The sequence below is a fragment of the Pecten maximus genome, chromosome 9 (assembly GCF_902652985.1).
Source record: "Pecten maximus chromosome 9, xPecMax1.1, whole genome shotgun sequence".
Classification (NCBI taxonomy): domain Eukaryota; kingdom Metazoa; phylum Mollusca; class Bivalvia; order Pectinida; family Pectinidae; genus Pecten; species Pecten maximus.
In genome coordinates, this window is record NC_047023.1 from 1257156 (window position 1) to 1280969 (window position 23814).

General features: G+C 36.9%; 1 protein-coding gene across 4 annotated transcripts in view; it reads right to left on the reverse strand.

The window, feature by feature from the left end:
- Window positions 1-288: 288 nt before the first annotated feature.
- Window positions 289-23814, reverse strand: part of LOC117334733 (MAU2 chromatid cohesion factor homolog) — a 38750-nt gene continuing 15224 nt past the window's right edge. Inside the window, exons 10-19 of one of the 4 annotated variants that reach the window (XR_004534217.1) lie at window positions 23558-23661; window positions 21085-21162; window positions 20710-20775; window positions 19350-19477; window positions 12396-12473; window positions 10265-10376; window positions 9877-9967; window positions 7429-7556; window positions 5228-7117; window positions 289-5183 (exon numbers count right to left, since the gene is read on the reverse strand). Coding sequence is in view for 1 of the 4 variants with exons in the window: in XM_033894527.1 (XP_033750418.1) it covers window positions 7055-7117; window positions 7429-7556; window positions 9877-9967; window positions 10265-10376; window positions 12396-12473; window positions 19350-19477; window positions 20710-20775; window positions 21085-21162; window positions 23558-23661 (848 nt within the window). In the remaining 3 variants the exon portion in view is untranslated. Of the gene's footprint in view, window positions 7118-7428; window positions 7557-9876; window positions 9968-10264; window positions 10377-12395; window positions 12474-19349; window positions 19478-20709; window positions 20776-21084; window positions 21163-23557; window positions 23662-23814 lie in introns of all 4 variants that reach the window. The other 3 variants (XR_004534220.1, XR_004534218.1, XM_033894527.1) reach the window with 3 other exon arrangements.

Consider the following 23814-nt stretch of genomic DNA (forward strand, 5'->3'; position numbering starts at 1 on the left):
ATCAATATCGTCTGAACAAAACTTATAATATGTTTAATGTAAGCATGTATATCGTCAATCTCTACCAAGAGTTATCGTTCCTTAAATTAAGTGGAAGGAACTATCACGATTTAAATCTTGTTATACAGTAGACTTCATAGTCTTTGACCAATCAGAAGCCTCCATTATATATGTTTCCATAGTAACGGTTCAGGAAACACCCGACGTGCCAAATATTGTAAGCAATGATTAGATACAACACTTGAGAAAGTTTGAATGGAAGACTTTAAATGAAGACAAGGACACAGGTGACAATTCATGCAATAGTTTATGTAACATTGATGATGTGACAGAAGACAACAAAAGTATACACAGTTGGACCTTATTTACACAAACAATAAATAAAACGAAACATTTATAAAACAGATCAAAACGACCTGCATGTGTTTGTAATGATAAAAAAAAGTAAACAACACATTTTAACTCCAGACATTTTAAACTAAAAGTTTTGAAACTCCTGTGAACTTACTGGTTTGAAACATGACCTAATAAAGCAGTACCATATATTGTATGACAATGCCTCAGTGATAGTCCGAGTTTCCTCTGGCCCTGATACCATGTCTAGTGTAGCCCGAGTTTCCCCTGGCCCTGACACCATTTCTGGTATAGCCCGAGTTTCCTCTGGCCCTGACACCATTTCTGGTATAGCCCGAGTTTCCTCTGGCCCTGACACCATTTCTGGTATAGCCCGAGTTTCCTCTGGCCTTGACACCATTTCTGGTATAGCCGAGTTTCCTCTGGCCTTGACACCATTTCTGGTATAGCCCAAGTTTCCTCTGGCCTTGACATCATTTCTGGTGTAGGACCCCTACACCAGAAATGGTGTCGGGGCCAGAGGAAACTCGGGCTACCTCAGTGACATCTTCGCTAACCAAGGGTTACTCTTTGCTATGCTCATTTGTTTTGTAGACAGGTGGGGGTAAATATCTCTGTACACTGTTGATAATGGTCTCGGAACAGCAAACAAGGTCTGATAATTGTACACAAGGAATTAAAAGTAAATAGGGGTAAAAAAAAAATCCTCAGTATGTTCCCATGTTGCAGAACATATCTCTCGTCAGCCCCTCAGAGATATCCCCTAACTGATTCATAGATCAATACAAATGTTCTTTTTTCATAATGAGATTCCACAGGGATTTGGACAATCACTACCATACAATCTGTTTAAACTTGAGCTATTTTCTGGTTTAATCTTGCAATTGATTATCAGTTATGAATTATAAAGTAACATGCTTATAAATTCATATTGTCCTTTAAAATTGAGGATTATCATCTTAAATATGATTAAATAGCAACATGATCTCTTCAGTAGTTCTAGAGAAGCAGCACTCACAAACTTCATATCAAATTCAAAATGGCCACTGACAGTCATTTTTAATATCTACTCGATCGGACATTTGTCACAGCTAAGACACTGATCATGCCCTTTATGTTTCAAGATCAAGTTGATGACAGTCATATCAAACATCTATCATATTTAAAACGTGGTACACATGTTGGTTAAGTTTTGAGAAGTTCCCATGAGTGATTTATGAGTACTAGCAGTAACGAGAAGTTTGTATGAAATGGACCAGTTGAATTGAGGAGCCATGAACAAGTCCGATTTGAAGAACCCACGCCCACCATCTGATAATGGTCGGCTGAGATGCACAGAACACCAGATCTACAAAACATTTATTACCTTTAACACTGATTTGGAAAGTCTACGAAAACAAAGCCACTAAAAACAATTAAATACCAAGGCAAAGTCGCCAGTAACAAAGTAACTTCGAGTTAGCCTAAGTGTTTTTTTAGGTTTAGGTTTATTTCGTTTAATGTCCTATTAACAGCCATGATTATTTAAGGACGTTCCCAGGTTCTGGAGGTGAAGTAAAGCCAGAGTACCCGGAGAAAAACCACCGGCCTACGGTCAGTACCTGGCAACTGCTCCACGTAGGTTTCGAACACGCAACCCAGAGGTGGAGGGCTAGTGATTAAAGTGCTGGGACACCTTAACCACTCGGCCACCGCAGCCTCCTAGCATTACCTAAATGTACTGCAGTAGTTATATAACATTAATCACTAGCAGATTTTTTTTTCATAATTTCTCTCTCGCCATAACAATTATTAAAATAGCAATGTCATAACAGTGATACATGACTAAATATGTACTTGTGTGTAAACCATTAATTAGATATTAACATGTATACAGCCGGAAGGCCAGCAGCTGTATCTCTGTATCCAGTCACCTTACACCTACTTCAATACTCCAAATGTATTCACCTTACACCTACTTCAATACCCCAAATGTATTCACCTTACACCTACTTCAATACTCCAAATGTATTCACCTTACACCTACTTCAATACTCCAAATGTATTCACCTTACACCTACTTCAATACCCCAAATGTATTCACCTTACACCTACTTCAATACTCCAAATGTATTCACCTTACACCTACTTCAATACTCCAAATGTATTCACCTTACACCTACTTCAATACTCCAAATGTATTCACCTTACACCTACTTCAATACCCCAAATGTATTCACCTTACACCTACTTCAATACTCCAAATGTATTCACCTTACACCTACTTCAATACCCCAAATGTATTCACCTTACACCTACTTCAATACTCCAAATGTATTCACCTTACACCTACTTCAATACTCCAAATGTATTCACCTTACACCTACTTCAATACCCCAAATGTATTCACCTTACACCTACTTCAATACTCCAAATGTATTCACCTTACACCTACTTCAATACCCCAAATGTATTCACCTTACACCTACTTCAATACTCCAAATGTATTCACCTTACACCTACTTCAATACTCCAAATGTATTCACCTTACACCTACTTCAATACCCCAAATGTATTCACCTTACACCTACTTCAATACTCCAAATGTATTCACCTTACACCTACTTCAATACCCCAAATGTATTCACCTTACACCTACTTCAATACTCCAAATGTATTCACCTTACACCTACTTCAATACTCCAAATGTATTCACCTTACACCTACTTCAATACTCCAAATGTATTCACCTTACACCTACTTCAATACTCCAAATGTAGTCACCTTACACCTACTTCAATACTCCAAATGTATTCACCAACAAATGATCGGATATCTTCTGAGAATACACATCATAATACATGTATTTTCAAATCCAACACTTATCTAGCGACACATTGCACTTATTGCACAATCAGCGCTTTAGAAATATTTTTACACCAATCTGCTCATTATGATATTGGTGATAACAAAAACTGCAGTGACAAACTTTGTAATAAGATGAAAAAGTGTAAAAATTTAAAACATGATACATTATGGACCATAAAAAGAGAATCTGTATTAATGGTAAAAGTTTCATAAACTTTCAAACTGAAGAAACGAGACACACATTTTTAACACTTTGCTTTCCCACTTTTTGACAGACAGGGAGCTAGGAAGATTATCCTGCCAGTGGTATGTAAACTTGTAGGCAGCTGGATATTTGTTCCGACTAATCATACGCTCGTCTCTCCCGACCTCGATCACATTCCCACTCCTTGATCCATTTGCATCTCAATTCTTCCCCTCTGTCTGAAGTGTTAGTTGTGTGATTTTTGGTGTCACAAAGTGTCGTATATATTGTGTTTCTATAAGAGATTAACAACAAGCCATGTACACTTATAATATACAAGTTCATATTACACCTTGTCTGCTGCCTTTCACATTAATCAACACATTAACATGATCAGATGACATTTACAATGAAAAAGACTGCAAAAATATCTCTATTCCTATAGATTCCAATGCAGTACGTACAAAATGGCACAATACATGTAATTCATGATTTCACAAACTGTAACACTGTCCAAAATCAAATCTTTACACATATAAACAGTTTAAAACATAGGCTCCCCCAAAACGTTAACCCACTTCAAGGATTTGTAAAAAGAAATCCTTACTTCAGTGTAACTGACTCTAAATCATAATCTAAATCGTCTATACAGCATTGGAAAGTGATCTTTTAAGATTGTCCTTGTTCAGATTATGAGCTGTCGAAACCACAAAACGTGCCTGTTACAGGTAATACTGGTACTAATCTCCAATGGGATTGCTACATCCCTACTATGTCAAAATAGTATTCATATCAGCTATGAATGCAATGACTCAAATATAGACTACATCTTTATGATATCCCTAATTCTAACAATGGCTCCCACTGACAATCTCTGGAAGGCATAAAAAGTATATTACATCAAACACTTATTGAACCAAATGTTAATATGATCAATTAGTTTTGCATGAAATTAAAATAATTTAAGTATTAATTTAAACTTTCAGTCAGCATTCATAGTCAATATGAATGCCAAATGGAAATGACAAATGTAACACAAAGCATGCTCTACTGAATTTGTAATGGTTCAGTTAACATTCATTCCAACTATAAATGCCAACTGAAAACATTTTTACACTTAATTATACAGAGTCTGGCTAAATCAATCACCAATTATCTGTGCCTCAATATTCAGACATGTCTTAAGGGAAGGTTGGAAATTGTTCAACCTAATATGGTGGGAACCAAAAGTATTATGGGAATCAAAATAACCATCCATGGTTATTTTATTGTGATAAGTACAGAGAAACCAATGTAAGTCAAACATCATGGGGATGCAGATTTTCTCCATTAGGAATACACAGTTATGAACATGCGTACAGATACAAATGACATACAATCATACAGCAGAAATTGAGGATGGATTAGACTGCCAGAGTACGTCCAGTAGACTGACCACAGTACGTCCAGTAGACCTACCACAGTACGTCCAGTAGACCTACCACAGTACGTCCAGTAGACTGACCACAGTACGTCCAGTAGACCGACCACAGTACGTCCAGTAGACTGACCACAGTACATCCAGTAGACTGACCACATTACGTCCAGTAGACTGACCACAGTACGTCCAGTAGACTGACCACAGTACGTCCACAGTACGTCCACAGAACGTCCAGCAGACTGACCACAGTACATCCAGTAGACTGACCACAGTACGTCCAGTAGACTGACCACAGTACATCCAGTAGACCGACCACAGTACGTCCAGTAGACTGACCACAGTACGTCCAGTAGACCGACCACAGTACGTCCAGTAGACCTACCACAGTACATCCAGTACTGACCACAGTACATCCAGTAGACCTACCACAGTACGTCCAGTAGACCTACCATAGTACGTCCAGTAGACTGACCACAGTACGTCCAGTAGACTGACCACAGTACGTCCAGTAGACTGACCACAGTACGTCCAGTAGACTGACCACAGTACATCCAGTAGACTGACCACAGTACATCCAGTAGACCGACCACAGCACGTCCAGTAGACCGGTACACTGGTGTAGAGGAGGAGGTAGATATACTAAGTAACAATGACAAGTTACTAAGTAGTCGATAAACTCTGGGTTTTAGAAACAGAATTTTGTAAATTTATTTATATTTATTTATATGCATAATAAGAACACACAGATTCCACTATTTGTTTTCCGTTTCAGCACCTAACACTATCAGTATGAAGATAATGGAACAATGTATAGAGTTAGAAGTCCCCTTTTGTCATTTACAGAAAAAAGAACAATGCATTGACAGTTAGACATTTCCTTTGTCATTTACAGACTAAAGAATGGCCTTGGCAAACCGAAACATCAAACAGATGATAAGATCAGCATAAATTTTCAAAGCACCAATAAGAAATGTTGAAAACTCCCCTTGCATTTTGTATAAGTATAGTGAAACACATCATGTGTTGAAATATCAGGATTTTTTGTTGAGAAAAAGCCTTTAGTATTATCAAACATCTGGATATGATCAGGAATGAACCAACAGGCCCTATAGGTACAGCATTATATCTATATTATGGTTTATAGATTGTGTGTAGTGAAACATGAAATAATATACAGGTATTAAATTATATCACATCCACATGTACTGCGGAGTACATCATTATGTACATACTTAGTATACATACATGGATCCCGAGAATACACACATAAACTCGGAATTTGTCTGATTCATTTGTTCGATATGGCCTCCTATCAGAACTCTTTCTAGTTTCTCTACTTAACACTCTTTCAGCTTTAAAGCTCAAAGGTACAAACATTTTTTGTACATTCACAAATTAATTTTCTAAATTAAGAGTCTATATGCTTCACTTTACACACAAGTATAATGTATCGTGAATACTCTCTGATATTTTCAACCATATTACAAATAAATCTCCATATACTGTAAATTACATTTCATACACACAATTTTTGCAACATTAAGATTCTGCTTTTGGTCACAAGAATAACTTTGTTGAATGTATTTTATTGTTTGTATTAAGTATAAATTATTCTTCACATGAAAATTGAATTTGATACTAAAACTCAAATTTACGTCCAAGGAAATATCACAGAAAATAAGTGACATACTGTATTTTTTCTTCCCTCAGAACCTACCAACCACAAAATCTATACAGTTTTTGTGAGATCTGATATCATAAACCCCAGTTTTAAGATATATACTTAAGTATATGTGAACACTGCATTAGATTAGGCACAAATTTCCTGAAGTACACAAACTCGTACTACAGTATTCAAACAGAAACTGTATAGAATCCATTCTACTGTTATGGCTGAATGCTCGCGATACAATCTGTCATGGACACATAATCCCGTGTTTAATTAGGCATTTCAACCATCTTTGTGATTATGACGGCTCAACCGACCAATCCATGTATCATACTATCAAGGCAGTACAATCATTTCTGGCTGGACTAAATCCTCACCAGTCCTAGTTTTCACTGAAGTGTCAGTGTGGTTTTACATTACACTGCTATGCCATCAGTCCAGGCCGAATCTTATCCAACTGCATCATAACTTGATCGACCTGATTTAACTTTATGAAGCTGCGTCACGAGTCCTGGTTGATAAACACTGGCAGTTTTATTGTTCTTGGTGGACATCAAAATGTTTTTCATGACTTTGATTTTCACAGCATGTTACTGGACCCCACTGTCGTGTTTAGATGGAAAGGACAAGGCCCTTCAGTCCACTAAAATAGAGAAAACAAATTGTTGGAAATGAAATGGCCCCAAGTCCTTTTTTTTTATCTGTCCAGTTTAGATGGAAAGTACAATGCCCCTGAAGTCAACTAAAATGTAAAGAAAATAAGATAAAATTTTCTATATCAAAATTGGCGGTTTCCTGCAATTTCAATCTTTTCATTTGGCAAAAATCTGTAGCAGAATTTTACACCAGAATGTGACAAAGATCATAGTTTGCCTTTTATTCCACCCCTAAACTCAGATCAGCCCTCAGAAAAAGAGACAAGTTATTGGATTCTCACTCAGATAATCCACTCACCTGTATTAAGCCGTGTTCTGAGAGCTGTGATGACTGAAAGTGGTCCTTCAACAGGGACTGTGAAAAGCTGGTGTGCATTTTGAAACCTTCAGCTTCATTTACTTTATCACCACAGAGTCTGTACAAATCTGTAACAAAGAAATATTAACTCAAGCTAATTAACTACTGACTCTGTAACGAAGAAATGTTAACTCAAGCTTAACTACTGATTCAGTAACGAAGAAATGTTAACTCAAGCTTAACTACTGATTCTGTAACGAAGAAATGTTAACTCAAGTAAAAGTTTAACTACTGATTCTGTAACGAAGAAATGTTAATTCAAACTTAACTACTGATTCAGTAACAAAGAAATGTTAACTCAAGCTTAACTACTGATTCTGTAACGAAGAAATGTTAACTCAAGCTTAACTACTGATCAGTAACGAAGAAATGTTAACTCAAGCTTAACTACTGATTCAGTAACAAAGAAATGTTAACTCAAGCTTAACTACTGATTCTGTAACAAAGAAATATTAATTCAAACTTAACTACTGATTCAGTAACAAAGAAATGTTAACTCAAGCTTAACTACTGATTCAGTCACAAAGAAATGTTAACTCAAGCTTAACTACTGATTCAGTCACAAAAAAATGTCAACTCAAGCTTAACTACTGATTTTGTGACAAAGAAATGTTAACTCAAGTTAATTAACTACTGATTCAGTAATGAAGAAATGTTAACTCAAGCTTAACTACTGATTCAGTCACAAAAAAATGTTAACTCAAGCTTAACTACTGATTCAGTAACAAAGAAATGTCAACTCAAGCTTAACTACTGATTCAGTAACGAAGAAATGTTAACTCAAGCTTAACTACTGACTCTGTAACAAAGAAATGTTAACTCAAGCTTAACTACTGATTCTGTAACAAAGAAATGTCAACTCAAGCTTAACTACTGATTCAGTAACGAAGAAATGTTAACTCAAGCTTAACTACTGACTCTGTAACAAAGAAATGTTAACTCAAGCTTAACTACTGATTCTGTAACAAAGAAATGTCAACTCCAGCTTAACTACTGATTCAGTAACGAAGAAATGTTAACTCAAGCTTAACTACTGATTCTGTAACAAAGAAATGTTAACTCAAGCTTAACTACTGATTCAGTCACAAAAAAATGTCAACTCAAGCTTAACTACTGATTCAGTAACGAAGAAATGTTAACTCAAGCTTAACTACTGATTCAGTAACGAAGAAATGTTAACTCAAGCTTAACTACTGATTCAGTCACAAAAAAATGTTAACTCAAGCTTAACTACTGATTTTGTAACAAAGAAATGTCAACTCAAGTTAATTAACTACTGATTCAGTAACGAAGAAATGTTAACTCAAGCTTAACTACTGATTCAGTAACGAAAAAATGTTAACTCAAGCTAATTAACTACTGATTCAGTACCATTATAAATATTTGTCTTACTGGTCGGAAAACCTGTTTAAAGACATCACCCAACAACAACCCATCCACTTAACAACCATAACTAAGTAGGATATAAACCTTGTCTGCTTTCACAGACCTGGTTTAACCTAAACACAACAACAGTCAGAAACTAAGCTGGCCTTCAGAACACAGGGCAAATAGATGATGATGGGTACAGAGGCAATACATGTTCAAACTAAATGGGTGTCTTGTAGATATGATATGAAGACTTGTATTTGATCTATTACAGAAAACTCTATAATTATGCATTTTGGGCTACACTGTAATGTTTCCAATATCTGGTACACGTGTGTTTTTCCATCTCAGAATTCTGGGTCCTCCAGATGTTTCTCCCAAAGCACAATCTTAAAATGTGCACTTCTGCCAACAGAGGCCTAACTTTACAAAGTGGCACATGAAACTTAAGGCATGCTTCAGGTAAACTTAGCAATGATAAATGAACAAAGGGCTGTAACTCTGTTTAGAGTAGGGCAAAAGATTTTTTTTAGATTGCGATAATCCTCATTTCGAAGATACTAAAAACTATAGCAGGTTTAACTTAAAAAATTATGCATAACTAACTTATGTGTGCACGGGTGGGGGAATGTCTATACGGAAAACGTATATGGTTATAAAAAAGCTGGACTGTGATGATAAGTTTGTGGAGGGAGGAGGCCTACATATTGAATGTAGCACGACTTTGCTTTGTCCTATATCTATGGTAGCTTTGAGGAGGGAGGAGGCCCAGATCTGGACTTACATTACATGGTATACCACAACAACATGCTCCATACACACCAATATATATATATTGGATGTAACAAGACTTTGTTCTTTGTTGTGGTCTATGTGTAACATACCTTTGTGGATGAAGGAGGCCTACATATTGGGTATAACGCAACTTTATTTTGGCAAATGTGTAAAGTACCTTTGTGGAGGAAGGAGGTCTACATTTTGTGTGTAACATAGTTTTGCTGTGTCCTATATCTAACATACCTTTGAGGAGGGAGGAGGCCCAGAGCTGAACGTGAACATCTGGTATTTTTCCTGCGAGCTGCATGGCTGGTGTGACCATATTCAGGGCTTCCTATAAGAAAAACCTTTATCAATTCAGTCAGGCTAAAAATACCAAGATTTTTTTTCCTCAACATATTTTCCTAGTTAGTGTAATATCTTGTGACATTTAATACACCCTTAATAGGTGGTTCATACAATATACAAGATTCGATTCTAGTGTAGAGTATTTGATTTAATTGATCTGTTCTGATAATGAACTTCCACAGTTTTCTTGGTGCTTTTCAGCGTTAAACCCTAACTGGGTTTGCCAAGTTCCCATACTACCAAGACTACCTCTAACTCACTTGATTATGTAACGTATACTTACAGTATTGTTGCCTAGTGACAAAAATATATGTCCGAGCAGAACCAGAGAGCACGACGTCAACCGGTTCAGGTCCTCTGCATTAGCCATTTTAAGAGTTTCTCTGAGGTAGCGCCTGGAAAACAAACTCATTGATGTCAGTAAAATTACAGTGCTTAGGGTAAACATGGCTCTTTATCAACTTAACTGGCAATTAGTCTATTTTATGGCTAACAACATCCTCAATTCTCGAGGGGTTACTGTAAACTTTCGTATTTTAGAGGTTATCTTATTCTAGCGCTTTTTACGCAAGAAGCATTACTCTAAATCATCATTGCTCTAATTGTGCTTTCTATTCACTGTTTTATGTATAATTGTAACAATTTTCGTGCACCAATCCATCAATGCCCTAATTAATCTGTTCAGAAATGTGCTCAAGTTTAGGTGTGGCAAAAGTGTTTTACAGTGTATTTATTTTTGCTCTCTTCATCCGAGGAATATAAAATATCAGAGGAGCAACAACCACGTTCCTAGCCAGTCATATGGTAAGGTATCTGGTATGGCAATCCTGACTAGCCTGTCATTAGGTCAGGTATCTGGTATGGCAATCCTGACTAGCCTGTCATAAGGTAAGGTATCTGGTATGGCAATCCTGACTAGCCTGTCATTAGGTCAGGTATCTGGTATGGCAATCCTGACTAGCCTGTCATATGGTAAGGTATCTGGTATGGCAATCCTGACTAGCCTGTCATTAGGTCAGGTATCTTGGCACCAGGGATGCAGACAGCAAATGTGAATGTATCTATTGAACCAATTGAATCTACAGTACAGCCACCCACAGCCTAATCCACAGTACAGCTGCCCACAACCCAATCCACCATACAGCCACCCACAGCCCAATCTACAGTACAGCCAACCACAACCCAATCCACAGTACAGCCACCCACAACCCAATCTACAGTACAGCCACCCACAGTCCAATCTACAGTACAGCCACCCACAGCCCAATCCACAGTACAGCCACCCACAACCCAATCCACAGTACAGCCACCCACAGCCCAATCCACAGTACAGCCACCCACAACCCAATCCACAGTACAGCCACCCACAACCCAATCCACCATACAGCCACCCACAGCCCAATCTACAGTACAGCCAACCACAACCCAATCCACAGTACAGCCACCCACAGCCCAATCTACAGTACAGCCACCCACAGCCCAATCTACAGTACAGCCACCCAAAGTACAGCCACCCACAGCCCAATCTACAGTACAGCCACCCACAGTCCAATCCACAGTACAGCCACCCACAGCCCAATCTACATTACAGCCACCCACAACCCAATCCACAGTACAGCCACCCACAGTCCAATCCACAGTACAGCCACCCACAGCCTAATCCACAGTACAGCCACCCACAGCCCAATCTACAGTACAGCCACCCACAGCCTAATCCACAGTAGAGCCACCAACAGCCCAATCTACAGTACAGCCACCCACAGTCCAATCCACAGTACAGCCACCCACAGCCCAATCCACAGTACAGCCACCCACAGCCTAATCCACAGTACAGCCACCCACAGCCCAATCTACAGTACAGCCACCCACAGTACAGCCACCCACAGCCCAATCTGCAGTACAGCCACCCACAGCCTGATCCACAGTACAGCCACCCACAGCCCAATCCACAGTACAGCCACCCACAACCCAATCTACAGTACAGCCACCCACAACCCAATCTACAGTACAGCCACCCACAGCCCAATCTACAGTACAGCCACCCACAGCCTAATCCACAGTACAGCCACCCACAGCCCAATCCACAGTACAGCCACCCACAACCCAATCTACAGTACAGCCACCCACAACCCAATCTACAGTACAGCCACCCACAGTACAGCCACCCACAGCCCAATCCACAGTACAGCCACCCACAACCCAATCCACAGTACAGCCACCCACCACCCAATCTACAGTACAGCCACCCACAACCCAATCTACAGTACAGCCACCCACAACCCAATCTACAGTACAGCCACCCACAGCCTAATCTATAATAGAGCCACCCACAGCCTAATCCACAGTACAACAAATATAGAACCATTAGTGCACTCATTGACAATTTCATGAGACGGACAACATACTACACTTACTTGGCCTCACTATACCGAGCCTGGAAGAATGCCTGGAGACCACGCACATAAAAGGAGGATGCCTTCAGACTATGGGAGCTGAAAAAGAGATTAGGCAACCTGTCACGCAAAACATTTATCTTACAGCCCTAGTTTACACTGTCACACAAAACATTTATCTAACAGCTCTAGTTTACACTGTCCCCACAAAACATTTATCTTACAGCCCTAGTTTACACTATCACACAAAACATTTATCTTACAGCCCTAGTTTACACTATCCCCAGAAAACATTTATCTTACAGCCCTAGTTTACACTATCCCCACAAAACATTTATCTAACAGCTCTAGTTTACACTATCCCCACAAAACATTTATCTTACAGCCCTAGTTTACACTATCCCCACAAAACATTTATCTTACAGCCCTAGTTTACACTATCCCCACAAACATTTATCTTACAGCCCTAGTTTACATTATCACACAAAACATTTATCTTACAGCCCTAGTTTACATTATCCCCATAAAACATTTCTCTTAAGGCCTTGGTTTACACTGTCACACAAAACATTTATCTTACAGCCCTAGTTTACACTATCACACAAAACATTTATCTTATGTCCCTAGTTTACACTGTCACACAAAACATTTATCTTACAGCCCTAGTTTACACTATCCCCACAAAACATTTATCTTACAGCCCTAGTTTACACTATCCCCACAGAACATTTATCTTACAGCCCTAGTTTACACTATCACACAAAACATTTATCTTACAGCCCTAGTTTACACTGTCTCACAAAACATTTATCTTACAGCCCTAGTTTACACTATCACACAAAACATTTATCTTACAGCCCTAGTTTACACTATCACACAAAACATTTATCTTACAGCCCTAGTTTACACTATCACACAAAACATTTATCTTACAGCCCTAGTTTACACTGTCACACAAAACATTTATCTTACAGCCCTAGTTTACACTATCCCCACAAAACATTTATCTTACAGCTCTAGTTTACACTGTCCCCACAAAACATTTATCTTACAGCCCTAGTTTACACTATCACACAAAACATTTATCTTACAGCCCTAGTTTACACTATCACACAAAACATTTATCTTACAGCCCTAGTTTACACTATCCCCACAAACATTTATCTTACAGCCCTAGTTTACACTATCCCCACAAAACATTTATCTTACAGCCCTAGTTTACACTATCACACAAAACATTTATCTTACAGTCCTAGTTTACACTGTCACACAAAACATTTATCTTACAGCCCTAGTTTACACTATCACACAAAACATTTATCTTACAGCCCTAGTTTACACTATCCCCACAAAACATTTATCTTACAGCCCTAGTTTACACTGTCCCCACAAAACATTTATCTTACAGCCCTAGTTTACACTATCCCCACAAAACATTTATCTTACAGCTCTAGTTTACACTATCCCCACAAAACATTTATCTTACAGCCCTAGTTTACACTATCCCCACAAAACATTTATCTTACAGCCCTAGTTTACACTATCACACAAAACATTTATCTTACAGCCCTAGTTTACACTATCCCCACAAAACATTTATCTTACAGCCCTAGTTTACACTGTCCCCACAAAACATTTATCTTACAGCCCTAGTTTACACTATCCCCACAAAACATTTATCTTACAGCCCTAGTTTACACTATCACACAAAACATTTATCTTACAGCCCTAGTTTACACTATCCCCACAAAACATTTATCTTACAGCCCTAGTTTACACTATCCCCACAAAACATTTATCTTACAGCCCTAGTTTACACTATCCCCACAAAACATTTATCTTACAGCCCTAGTTTACACTATCCCCACAAAACATTTATCTTACAGCCCTAGTTTACACTATCACACAAAACATTTATCTTACAGCCCTAGTTTACACTATCCCCACAAAACATTTATCTTACAGCCCTAGTTTACACTGTCCCCACAAAACATTTATCTTACAGCCCTAGTTTACACTATCCCCACAAAACATTTATCTTACAGCTCTAGTTTACACTATCCCCACAAAACATTTATCTTACAGCCCTAGTTTACACTATCCCCACAAAACATTTATCTTACAGCCCTAGTTTACACTGTCCCCACAAAACATTTATCTTACAGCCCTAGTTTACACTATCACACAAAACATTTATCTTACAGCCCTAGTTTACACTATCCCACAAAACATTTATCTTACAGCCTTAGTTTACACTATCCCCACAAAACATTTATCTTACAGCCCTAGTTTACACTGTCCCCACAAAACATTTATCTTACAGCCCTAGTTTACACTATCACACAAAACATTTATCTTACAGCCCTAGTTTACACTGTCCCCACTAAACATTTATCTTACAGCTCTAGTTTACACTGTCCCCACAAAACATTTATCTTACAGCCCTAGTTTAGACTGTCTCACAAAACATTTATCTTACAGCCCTAGTTTACACTATCACACAAAACATTTATCTTACAGCCCTAGTTTACACTATCACACAAAACATTTATCTTACAGCCCTAGTTTACACTATCACACAAAACATTTATCTTACAGCCCTAGTTTACACTGTCACACAAAACATTTATCTTACAGCCCTAGTTTACACTATCCCCACAAAACATTTATCTTACAGCTCTAGTTTACACTGTCCCCACAAAACATTTATCTTACAGCCCTAGTTTACACTATCACACAAAACATTTATCTTACAGCCCTAGTTTACACTATCACACAAAACATTTATCTTACAGCCCTAGTTTACACTATCCCCACAAACATTTATCTTACAGCCCTAGTTTACACTATCCCCACAAAACATTTATCTTACAGCCCTAGTTTACACTATCACACAAAACATTTATCTTACAGCCCTAGTTTACACTGTCACACAAAACATTTATCTTACAGCCCTAGTTTACACTATCACACAAAACATTTATCTTACAGCCCTAGTTTACACTATCCCCACAAAACATTTATCTTACAGCCCTAGTTTACACTGTCCCCACAAAACATTTATCTTACAGCCCTAGTTTACACTATCCCCACAAAACATTTATCTTACAGCTCTAGTTTACACTATCCCCACAAAACATTTATCTTACAGCCCTAGTTTACACTATCCCCACAAAACATTTATCTTACAGCCCTAGTTTACACTATCACACAAAACATTTATCTTACAGCCCTAGTTTACACTATCCCCACAAAACATTTATCTTACAGCCCTAGTTTACACTGTCCCCACAAAACATTTATCTTACAGCCCTAGTTTACACTATCCCCACAAAACATTTATCTTACAGCCCTAGTTTACACTATCACACAAAACATTTATCTTACAGCCCTAGTTTACACTATCCCCACAAAACATTTATCTTACAGCCCTAGTTTACACTATCCCCACAAAACATTTATCTTACAGCCCTAGTTTACACTATCCCCACAAAACATTTATCTTACAGCTCTAGTTTACACTATCCCCACAAAACATTTATCTTACAGCCCTAGTTTACACTATCACACAAAACATTTATCTTACAGCCCTAGTTTACACTATCCCCACAAAACATTTATCTTACAGCCCTAGTTTACACTGTCCCCACAAAACATTTATCTTACAGCCCTAGTTTACACTATCCCCACAAAACATTTATCTTACAGCTCTAGTTTACACTATCCCCACAAAACATTTATCTTACAGCCCTAGTTTACACTATCCCCACAAAACATTTATCTTACAGCCCTAGTTTACACTGTCCCCACAAAACATTTATCTTACAGCCCTAGTTTACACTATCACACAAAACATTTATCTTACAGCCCTAGTTTACACTATCCCACAAAACATTTATCTTACAGCCTTAGTTTACACTATCCCCACAAAACATTTATCTTACAGCCCTAGTTTACACTGTCCCCACTAAACATTTATCTTACAGCTCTAGTTTACACTATCCCCATAAAACATTTATCTTACAGCCCTAGTTTACACTATCACACAAAACATTTATCTTACAGCCCTAGTTTACACTATCACACAAAACATTTATCTTACAGCCCTAGTTTACACTATCCCCACAAAACATTTATCTTACAGCCCTAGTTTACACTGTCCCCACAAAACATTTATCTTACAGCCCTAGTTTACACTATCACACAAAACATTTATCTTACAGCCCTAGTTTACACTATCACACAAAACATTTATCTTACAGCCCTAGTTTACACTATCACACAAAACATTTATCTTACAGCCCTAGTTTACACTATCCCCACAAAACATTTATCTTACAGCCCTAGTTTACACTATCCCACAAAACATTTATCTTACAGCCTTAGTTTACACTATCCCACAAAACATTTATCTTACAGCCCTAGTTTACACTATCCCCACAAAACATTTATCTTACAGCCCTAGTTTACACTGTCACACAAAACATTTATCTTACAGCCCTAGTTTACACCATCCCCACAAAACATTTATCTTACAGCCCTAGTTTACACTATCACACAAAACATTTATCTTACAGCCCTAGTTTACACTATCCCCATAAAACATTTATCTTAAGGCCTTGGTTTACACTGTCACACAAAACATTTATCTTACAGCCCTAGTTTACACTATCCCCACAAAACATTTATCTTACAGCCCTAGTTTACACTGTCCCCACAAAACATTTATCTAACAGCTCTAGTTTACACTATCCCCACAAAACATTTATCTTACAGCCCTAGTTTACACTGTCCCCACAAAACATTTATCTTACAGCCCTAGTTTACACTGTAACACAAAACATTTATCTTATGTCCCTAGTTTACACTGTCACACAAAACCTTTATCTTACAGCCCTAGTTTACACTATCCCACAAAACATTTATCTTAAGGCCTTGGTTTTACACTGTCACACAAAACATTTATCTTAAGGCCTTGGTTTACACTGTCACACAAAACATTTATCTTACAGCCCTAGTTTACACTATTCCCCACAAAACATTTATCTTACAGCCCTAGTTTACACTATCCCCACAAAACATTTATCCTACAGCCCTAGTTTACACTATCACACAAAACATTTATCTTACAGCCCTAGTTTACACTATCACACAAAACATTTATCTTACAGCTCTAGTTTACACTATCACACAAAACATTTATCTTACAGCCCTAGTTTACACTATCCCCACAAACATCTATCTTACAGCCCTAGTTTACACTATCCCCACAAAACATTTATCTTACAGTCCTAGTTAACACTGTCACACAAAACATTTATCTTACAGCCCTAGTTTACACTATCCCCACAAAACATCTATCTTACAGCCCTAGTTTACACTATCCCCACAAAACATTTATCTTACAGCCCTAGTTTACACTATCCCCACAAAACATTTATCTTACAGCCCTAGTTTACACTATCACACAAAACATTTATCTTACAGCCCTAGTTTACACTATCACACAAACATCTATCTTACAGCCCTAGTTTACACTATCACACAAAACATTTATCTTACAGCCCTAGTTTACACTATCACACAAACATCTATCTTACAGCCCTAGTTTACACTGTAACACAAAACATTTATCCTACAGCCCTAGTTTACACTATCACACAAAACATTTATCTTACAGCCCTAGTTTACACTATCACACAAAACATTTATCTTACAGCTCTAGTTTACACTATCACACAAAACATTTATCTTACAGCCCTAGTTTACACTATCCCCACAAACATCTATCTTACAGCCCTAGTTTACACTATCCCCACAAAACATTTATCTTACAGTCCTAGTTTACACTGTCACACAAAACATTTATCTTACAGCCCTAGTTTACACTATCCCCACAAAACATCTATCTTACAGCCCTAGTTTACACTATCACACAAAACATTTATCTTACAGCCCTAGTTTACACTATCCCCACAAAACATTTATCTTACAGCCCTAGTTTACACTATCACACAAAACATTTATCTTACAGCCCTAGTTTACACTATCACACAAACATCTATCTTACAGCCCTAGTTTACACTATCACACAAAACATTTATCTTACAGCCCTAGTTTACACTGTCCCCACAAAACATTTATCTTACAGCCCTAGTTTACACTATCCCCACAAAACATTTATCTTACAGCCCTAGTTTACATTATCACACAAAACATTTATCTTACAGCCCTAGTTTACACTATCACACAAAACATTTATCTTACAGCCCTAGTTTACACTATCCCCACAAAACATTTATCTTACAGCTCTAGTTTACACTATCCCCACAAAACATTTATCTTACAGCCCTATTTACACTATCCCCACAAAACATCTATCTTACAGCCCTAGTTTACACTATCACACAAAACATTTATCTTACAGCCCTAGTTTACACTATCACACAAAACATTTATCTTACAGCCCTAGTTTACAGTCCCCACAAAACATTTATCTAACAGCTCTAGTTTACACTATCCCCACAAAACATTTATCTAACAGCCTTAGTTTACACTATCCCCACAAAACATTTATCTTACAGCCCTATTTACACTATCCCCACAAAACATTTATCTTACAGCCCTAGTTTACACTATCACACAAAACATTTATCTTACAGCTCTAGTTTACACTGTCACACAAAACATTTATCTTACAGCCCTAGTTTACACTGTCACACAAAACATTTATCTTACAGTCCTAGTTTACACTGTCACACAAAACATTTATCTTACAGCTCTAGTTTACACCATCCCCACAAAACATTTATCTTAATGGATAAATTTTTTGTTTACAGAAGATTCCCACAAAATATTCGTGTGTTTTCCCTTATTTTTGTACTATCAAGATACAAACATTATTATATCAATTTATTCAACTGGAGAAACAAACCTTTCAGATGTTTTTTGATTTGATAATTGACCATCACTTACTGAGTTGACAATTTCTCCGGTTCAAGTTTTTCAAGAATGCTGACAAGTTCCCCCTGCCGGTTTGTTCTCAGGTAAACTATTGCTAAATTGAGGTGAACAAAAGATTCCAACTCCATTGCCTTGGAAAACTGAAAGAAAAACAAATAATACTTTATTGTAAAACAAATTTCAAAGAAAGTTTATTTTCGAATTCTTTTAGCCAACATCTAGAAACAAACTATAATTAATGTAGACATGACAGATATATTGATCAATGTGACATCAATCAAGACGTACCAGAGAGATCATGATGGCCATTATCGACTAACATCTGTTAGACAGATCTTTTCTCTACTTCCTCTAAAATCATTTGAAAACCCCAGGAAACTACACATGAAAACAGATCTTTTCTCTACTTTCTCTAAAATCTTTTGAAAACACCAGGAAACTACACATGAAAACAGATCTTTTCTCTACTTCCTCTAGAATCATTTGAAAATCCGGGAAACTACACATGAAAACAGATCATTTCTCTACTTCCTCTAAAATCATTTGAAAACCCCAGGAAACTACACATGAAAACAGATCTTTTCTCTACTTCCTCTAGAATCATTTGAAAACACCGGGAAACTACACATGAAAACAAATCTTTTCTCTACTTCCTCTAGAATCATTTGAAAATCCGGGAAACTACACATGAAAACAGATATTTTCTCTACTTCCTCTAAAATCATTTGAAAACAACGGGAAACTACACATGAAAACAGATCTTTTCTCTACTTCCTCTAAATCTTTTGAAAACAACGGGAAACTACACATGATCCATCAAGAATTCTCTGACATACAAGGACATCAGCCTCAATTAATACTTATGACATTAAAGAAAAGTCCTAGAATAGCTTTCTTGGAAACAGTGATAACTGTCAAAATTCAAAATGGTCGTCTGTCTGACATCTTGTTTTCGGATCAGTTTCAAAATGAATCATGTACAACAAGGGACAATTGTAGCCTACATATGAAATCAGAGAAATATCTATCAAGATCTTTCTGAGAATTTATTTGATGAATTACATAGAAGTAATAGGAAGGAAATCCAACCACAGATAGAAGTGATTTATTGTGGAGTCCTGGGGTCATGTAGATATCTTAATGGAATAGCCCTTACAAACGTAAAATGTCAATGGCCACTCTTAGGTTTATAGCATGTTAAGGGTAGGTACCCAATTCTAGAGAAGGGGCGCTTACTTTTAGACTTTTAAATTTTCTGGTTTATTTTGAAATCATATTGAACATATATATAATAATGTATATTTACTTATTAAATGAAATACTTACAGCTGAAAAGGAATTATAAAGAATTTTTTTTGTAGTAACGACTCACCTTAATGGCGGTTTTGAATTGTGCCTCTGCAGCTTCCATACAGTTCATGGACATGGCATATAAGCCCTGCAAAGGGATAAAACAAAATGTCATACAAAGCATTTCATTAACAGTAATTCAGCCACAGTCAGGTCTTATTTTAAAATGAAATCTCCTAAATGCTCAAACAGCCAACAAAATCAATAGTAATTGTCAATACAACTGAATGCTATAATTGTTGACAGCTGTAAACTTCTTTTTTTTTGTGGAGGGAAGGGAAATAACTCTTGCTGTAGGGTCTTAATCTCTGTGAGTAATTTACAGAAGACCTTTTATTCATCATATCCAGTACACAGGTACAGGCACGGGTAAGTTTGGGAAAACCAGGCTACTTACCAACAATGTATGGATCTGTGCTGAGTGTGTGCTAAATAGTCGAGGCTGCTGCTGACACACATGGCACGCTTGGAAAATCTGAGGGAAATACACGTTAGCTAACATAAATCATCAACAAATCAATTTAAGATCATTATCTCAATATTTCCAATCAGAGATGTGAATTAAATAGTTCTATACCAAATCAAAGAGAAGTGAATTAAATATTTCTATACCAAATCAAAGAGATGTGAATTAAATAGTTCTATACCAAATCAAAGAGATGTGAATTAAATATTTCTATACCAAATCAAAGAGAAGTGAATTAAATATTTTTATACCAAATCAAAGAGAAGTGAATTAAATATTTCTATACCAAATCAAAGAGAAGTGAATTAAACAGTTCTATACCAAATCAAAGAGATGTGAATTAAATAGTTCTATACCAAATCAAAGAGATGTGAATTAAATAGTTCTATACTAAATCAAAGAGATGTGAATTAAATATTTCTATACTAAATCAAAGAGATGTGAATTAAATAGTTCTATACCAAATCAAAGAGATGTGAATTAAATAGTTCTATACCAAATCAAAGAGATGTGAATTAAATATTTCTATACCAAATCAAAGAGAAGTGAATTAAATATTTCTATACCAGTAAAGACAACTGCTTTAATTAGCTTATATATAACATATGACAGTTTTTATTAAACAAAATATTTATCTGTTGACAAAGTTACTTTGTAATCCTATCATAAACTCTCGATAAGGAACTTAGGAACCAATTTATCAGTTTGGTATTGAGTTGAGATGTTTGTAAATTTAGTTAATAATCCAACTTATCTCCTGTCATCTTAATATACATCCTGTATGGACCAAGAACATATAGGAAAGTGATTTATTTGTATCTAAAATCATAATAACGCAAAAAAAAAAATTACAAAAAAATACAGTGCATTCCGCTTAATGCAGGTTGCCTATTTGTGGGGACTTTTTACCCGATTAACCGACTTATGCAATAAGCCGAAATGCACGTCGCCATCTTGGATTTGGTCCGTAATGGTTGTCAGACTTGGGTCGATTTTGGATGAAAATATTTGCGTTATTATTGTTAATAAATGGTGTTTTTGTTTGTGCTTTTACTGATGTCAAATTGTCAGATTACTATTACTAATTGTATAAAAATGTGTGTATTAAAATAACAAAACCTTAATGATTTTCTTATTCGCGGCACAGTACAATTGTAGCACCTCAAATCGGGGGTCATACATCCCTGTTTCATCCACATATTCCTAATTTGACATACAATCTAAGGACTCGCCGACAATTACAGCTAAAATCATTTATGTTTATCATAGAGACATTCTTATGTTCGCTTTGAAGTTTAAAATATTCCATATTATTTCCGATTACCAAAGCACAAGATCGGTGAAACCGAGTTTATTTAGGTTGTTTCCTGTGGTATAAATTTATACGAACTTGACACTGGCAATCACTGATAAAACAACACGAAATCCAATGTAATGTTTTTTATTAACCAGTTCTAATCCTTACCTGAATAGGAATTAAAAGCTAACGTCGGGCATCTGTCCTTTAACTGCTCGCTACTGTTTTTTAACTCACCTGTGTACCGGTGTCATCACATTTCCCCGTGCATGGCGAACCCCTCTATTTGGATTCGCCACATACAGTAAGCGGTGATATCAATCGATCTGTAGCAATGTCAGACCCAGGTCACAACCTATTGTTTTGGTTTCTGCTTCGAAGATTTTTCATCCCAGAAGTAAAAGTTTAATTGTCTAGTCGCTTAATTATGCTTTTAAACCCCCATTACGTTCGGCTGCTGCTGACTCTAAAAATAACATTTAATTTTACCCACAATTCTTAGTCGACTTCCTGTTGGGGAAAACCCCACGAGGCAGAATCAACAACATCATGACAAAACCCTGACATAACATTACCGTTTAAGGTAATATTTAACCGTTTTTTGACATTTTAACCATCTAAATTACACTATTTGTTGATAAATGTCTAAAACTTTAAGAAATACGCGATGACTTTCGTGAAAATTGGAGCATTTCTATTTTTTTTGTTCCGATTGTTTATTCGAATAACCGAAAAATACGACTTTTCCAACCCAATTAAACAAATTTTTTTAACATGATTTGGTTTTTGAAATTTTACCCAATTAAACGAAATACCCAATTAAGCGTTACCCGATTAACTGGAATGTACTGTAGAGTATTATGTAGACTGCCCTGGGAAGGGAAACAATCATACTGGGTATTGTTTAAGCAATACACATCCCCCCCCCCCCCCTCCCTTGTGGTCCTTTGTCATTTGTTTTATCAAAATATCTGAAAGAATGAAGCCACTAGAGTGCTGACAAAATCTGGCATTACGTACATATGTACAAGACAGACGGAGAGGAAAACTATAGTCGGTACAATCAGTACCCATGGTAAAAATTGTTATCATTGTGGTCCTGCTCACCTCCTGAATAGCCATGGTTTTGTTGCCCATTATGAGTCGACACATTATGATGTGTTCCAGTAACATGAGCTGGAACTGTGACAACAGGGGATGGGCATCCAACACTGAAAGTAGATCATACAACTTATCAGGGCATCCAACACTGAAAGTTAATCATACAACTTATCAGGGCATCCAACACTGAAAGTAGATCATACAACTTAACAGGGCATCCAACACTGAAAGTAGATCATACAACTTATCAGGGCATCCAACAC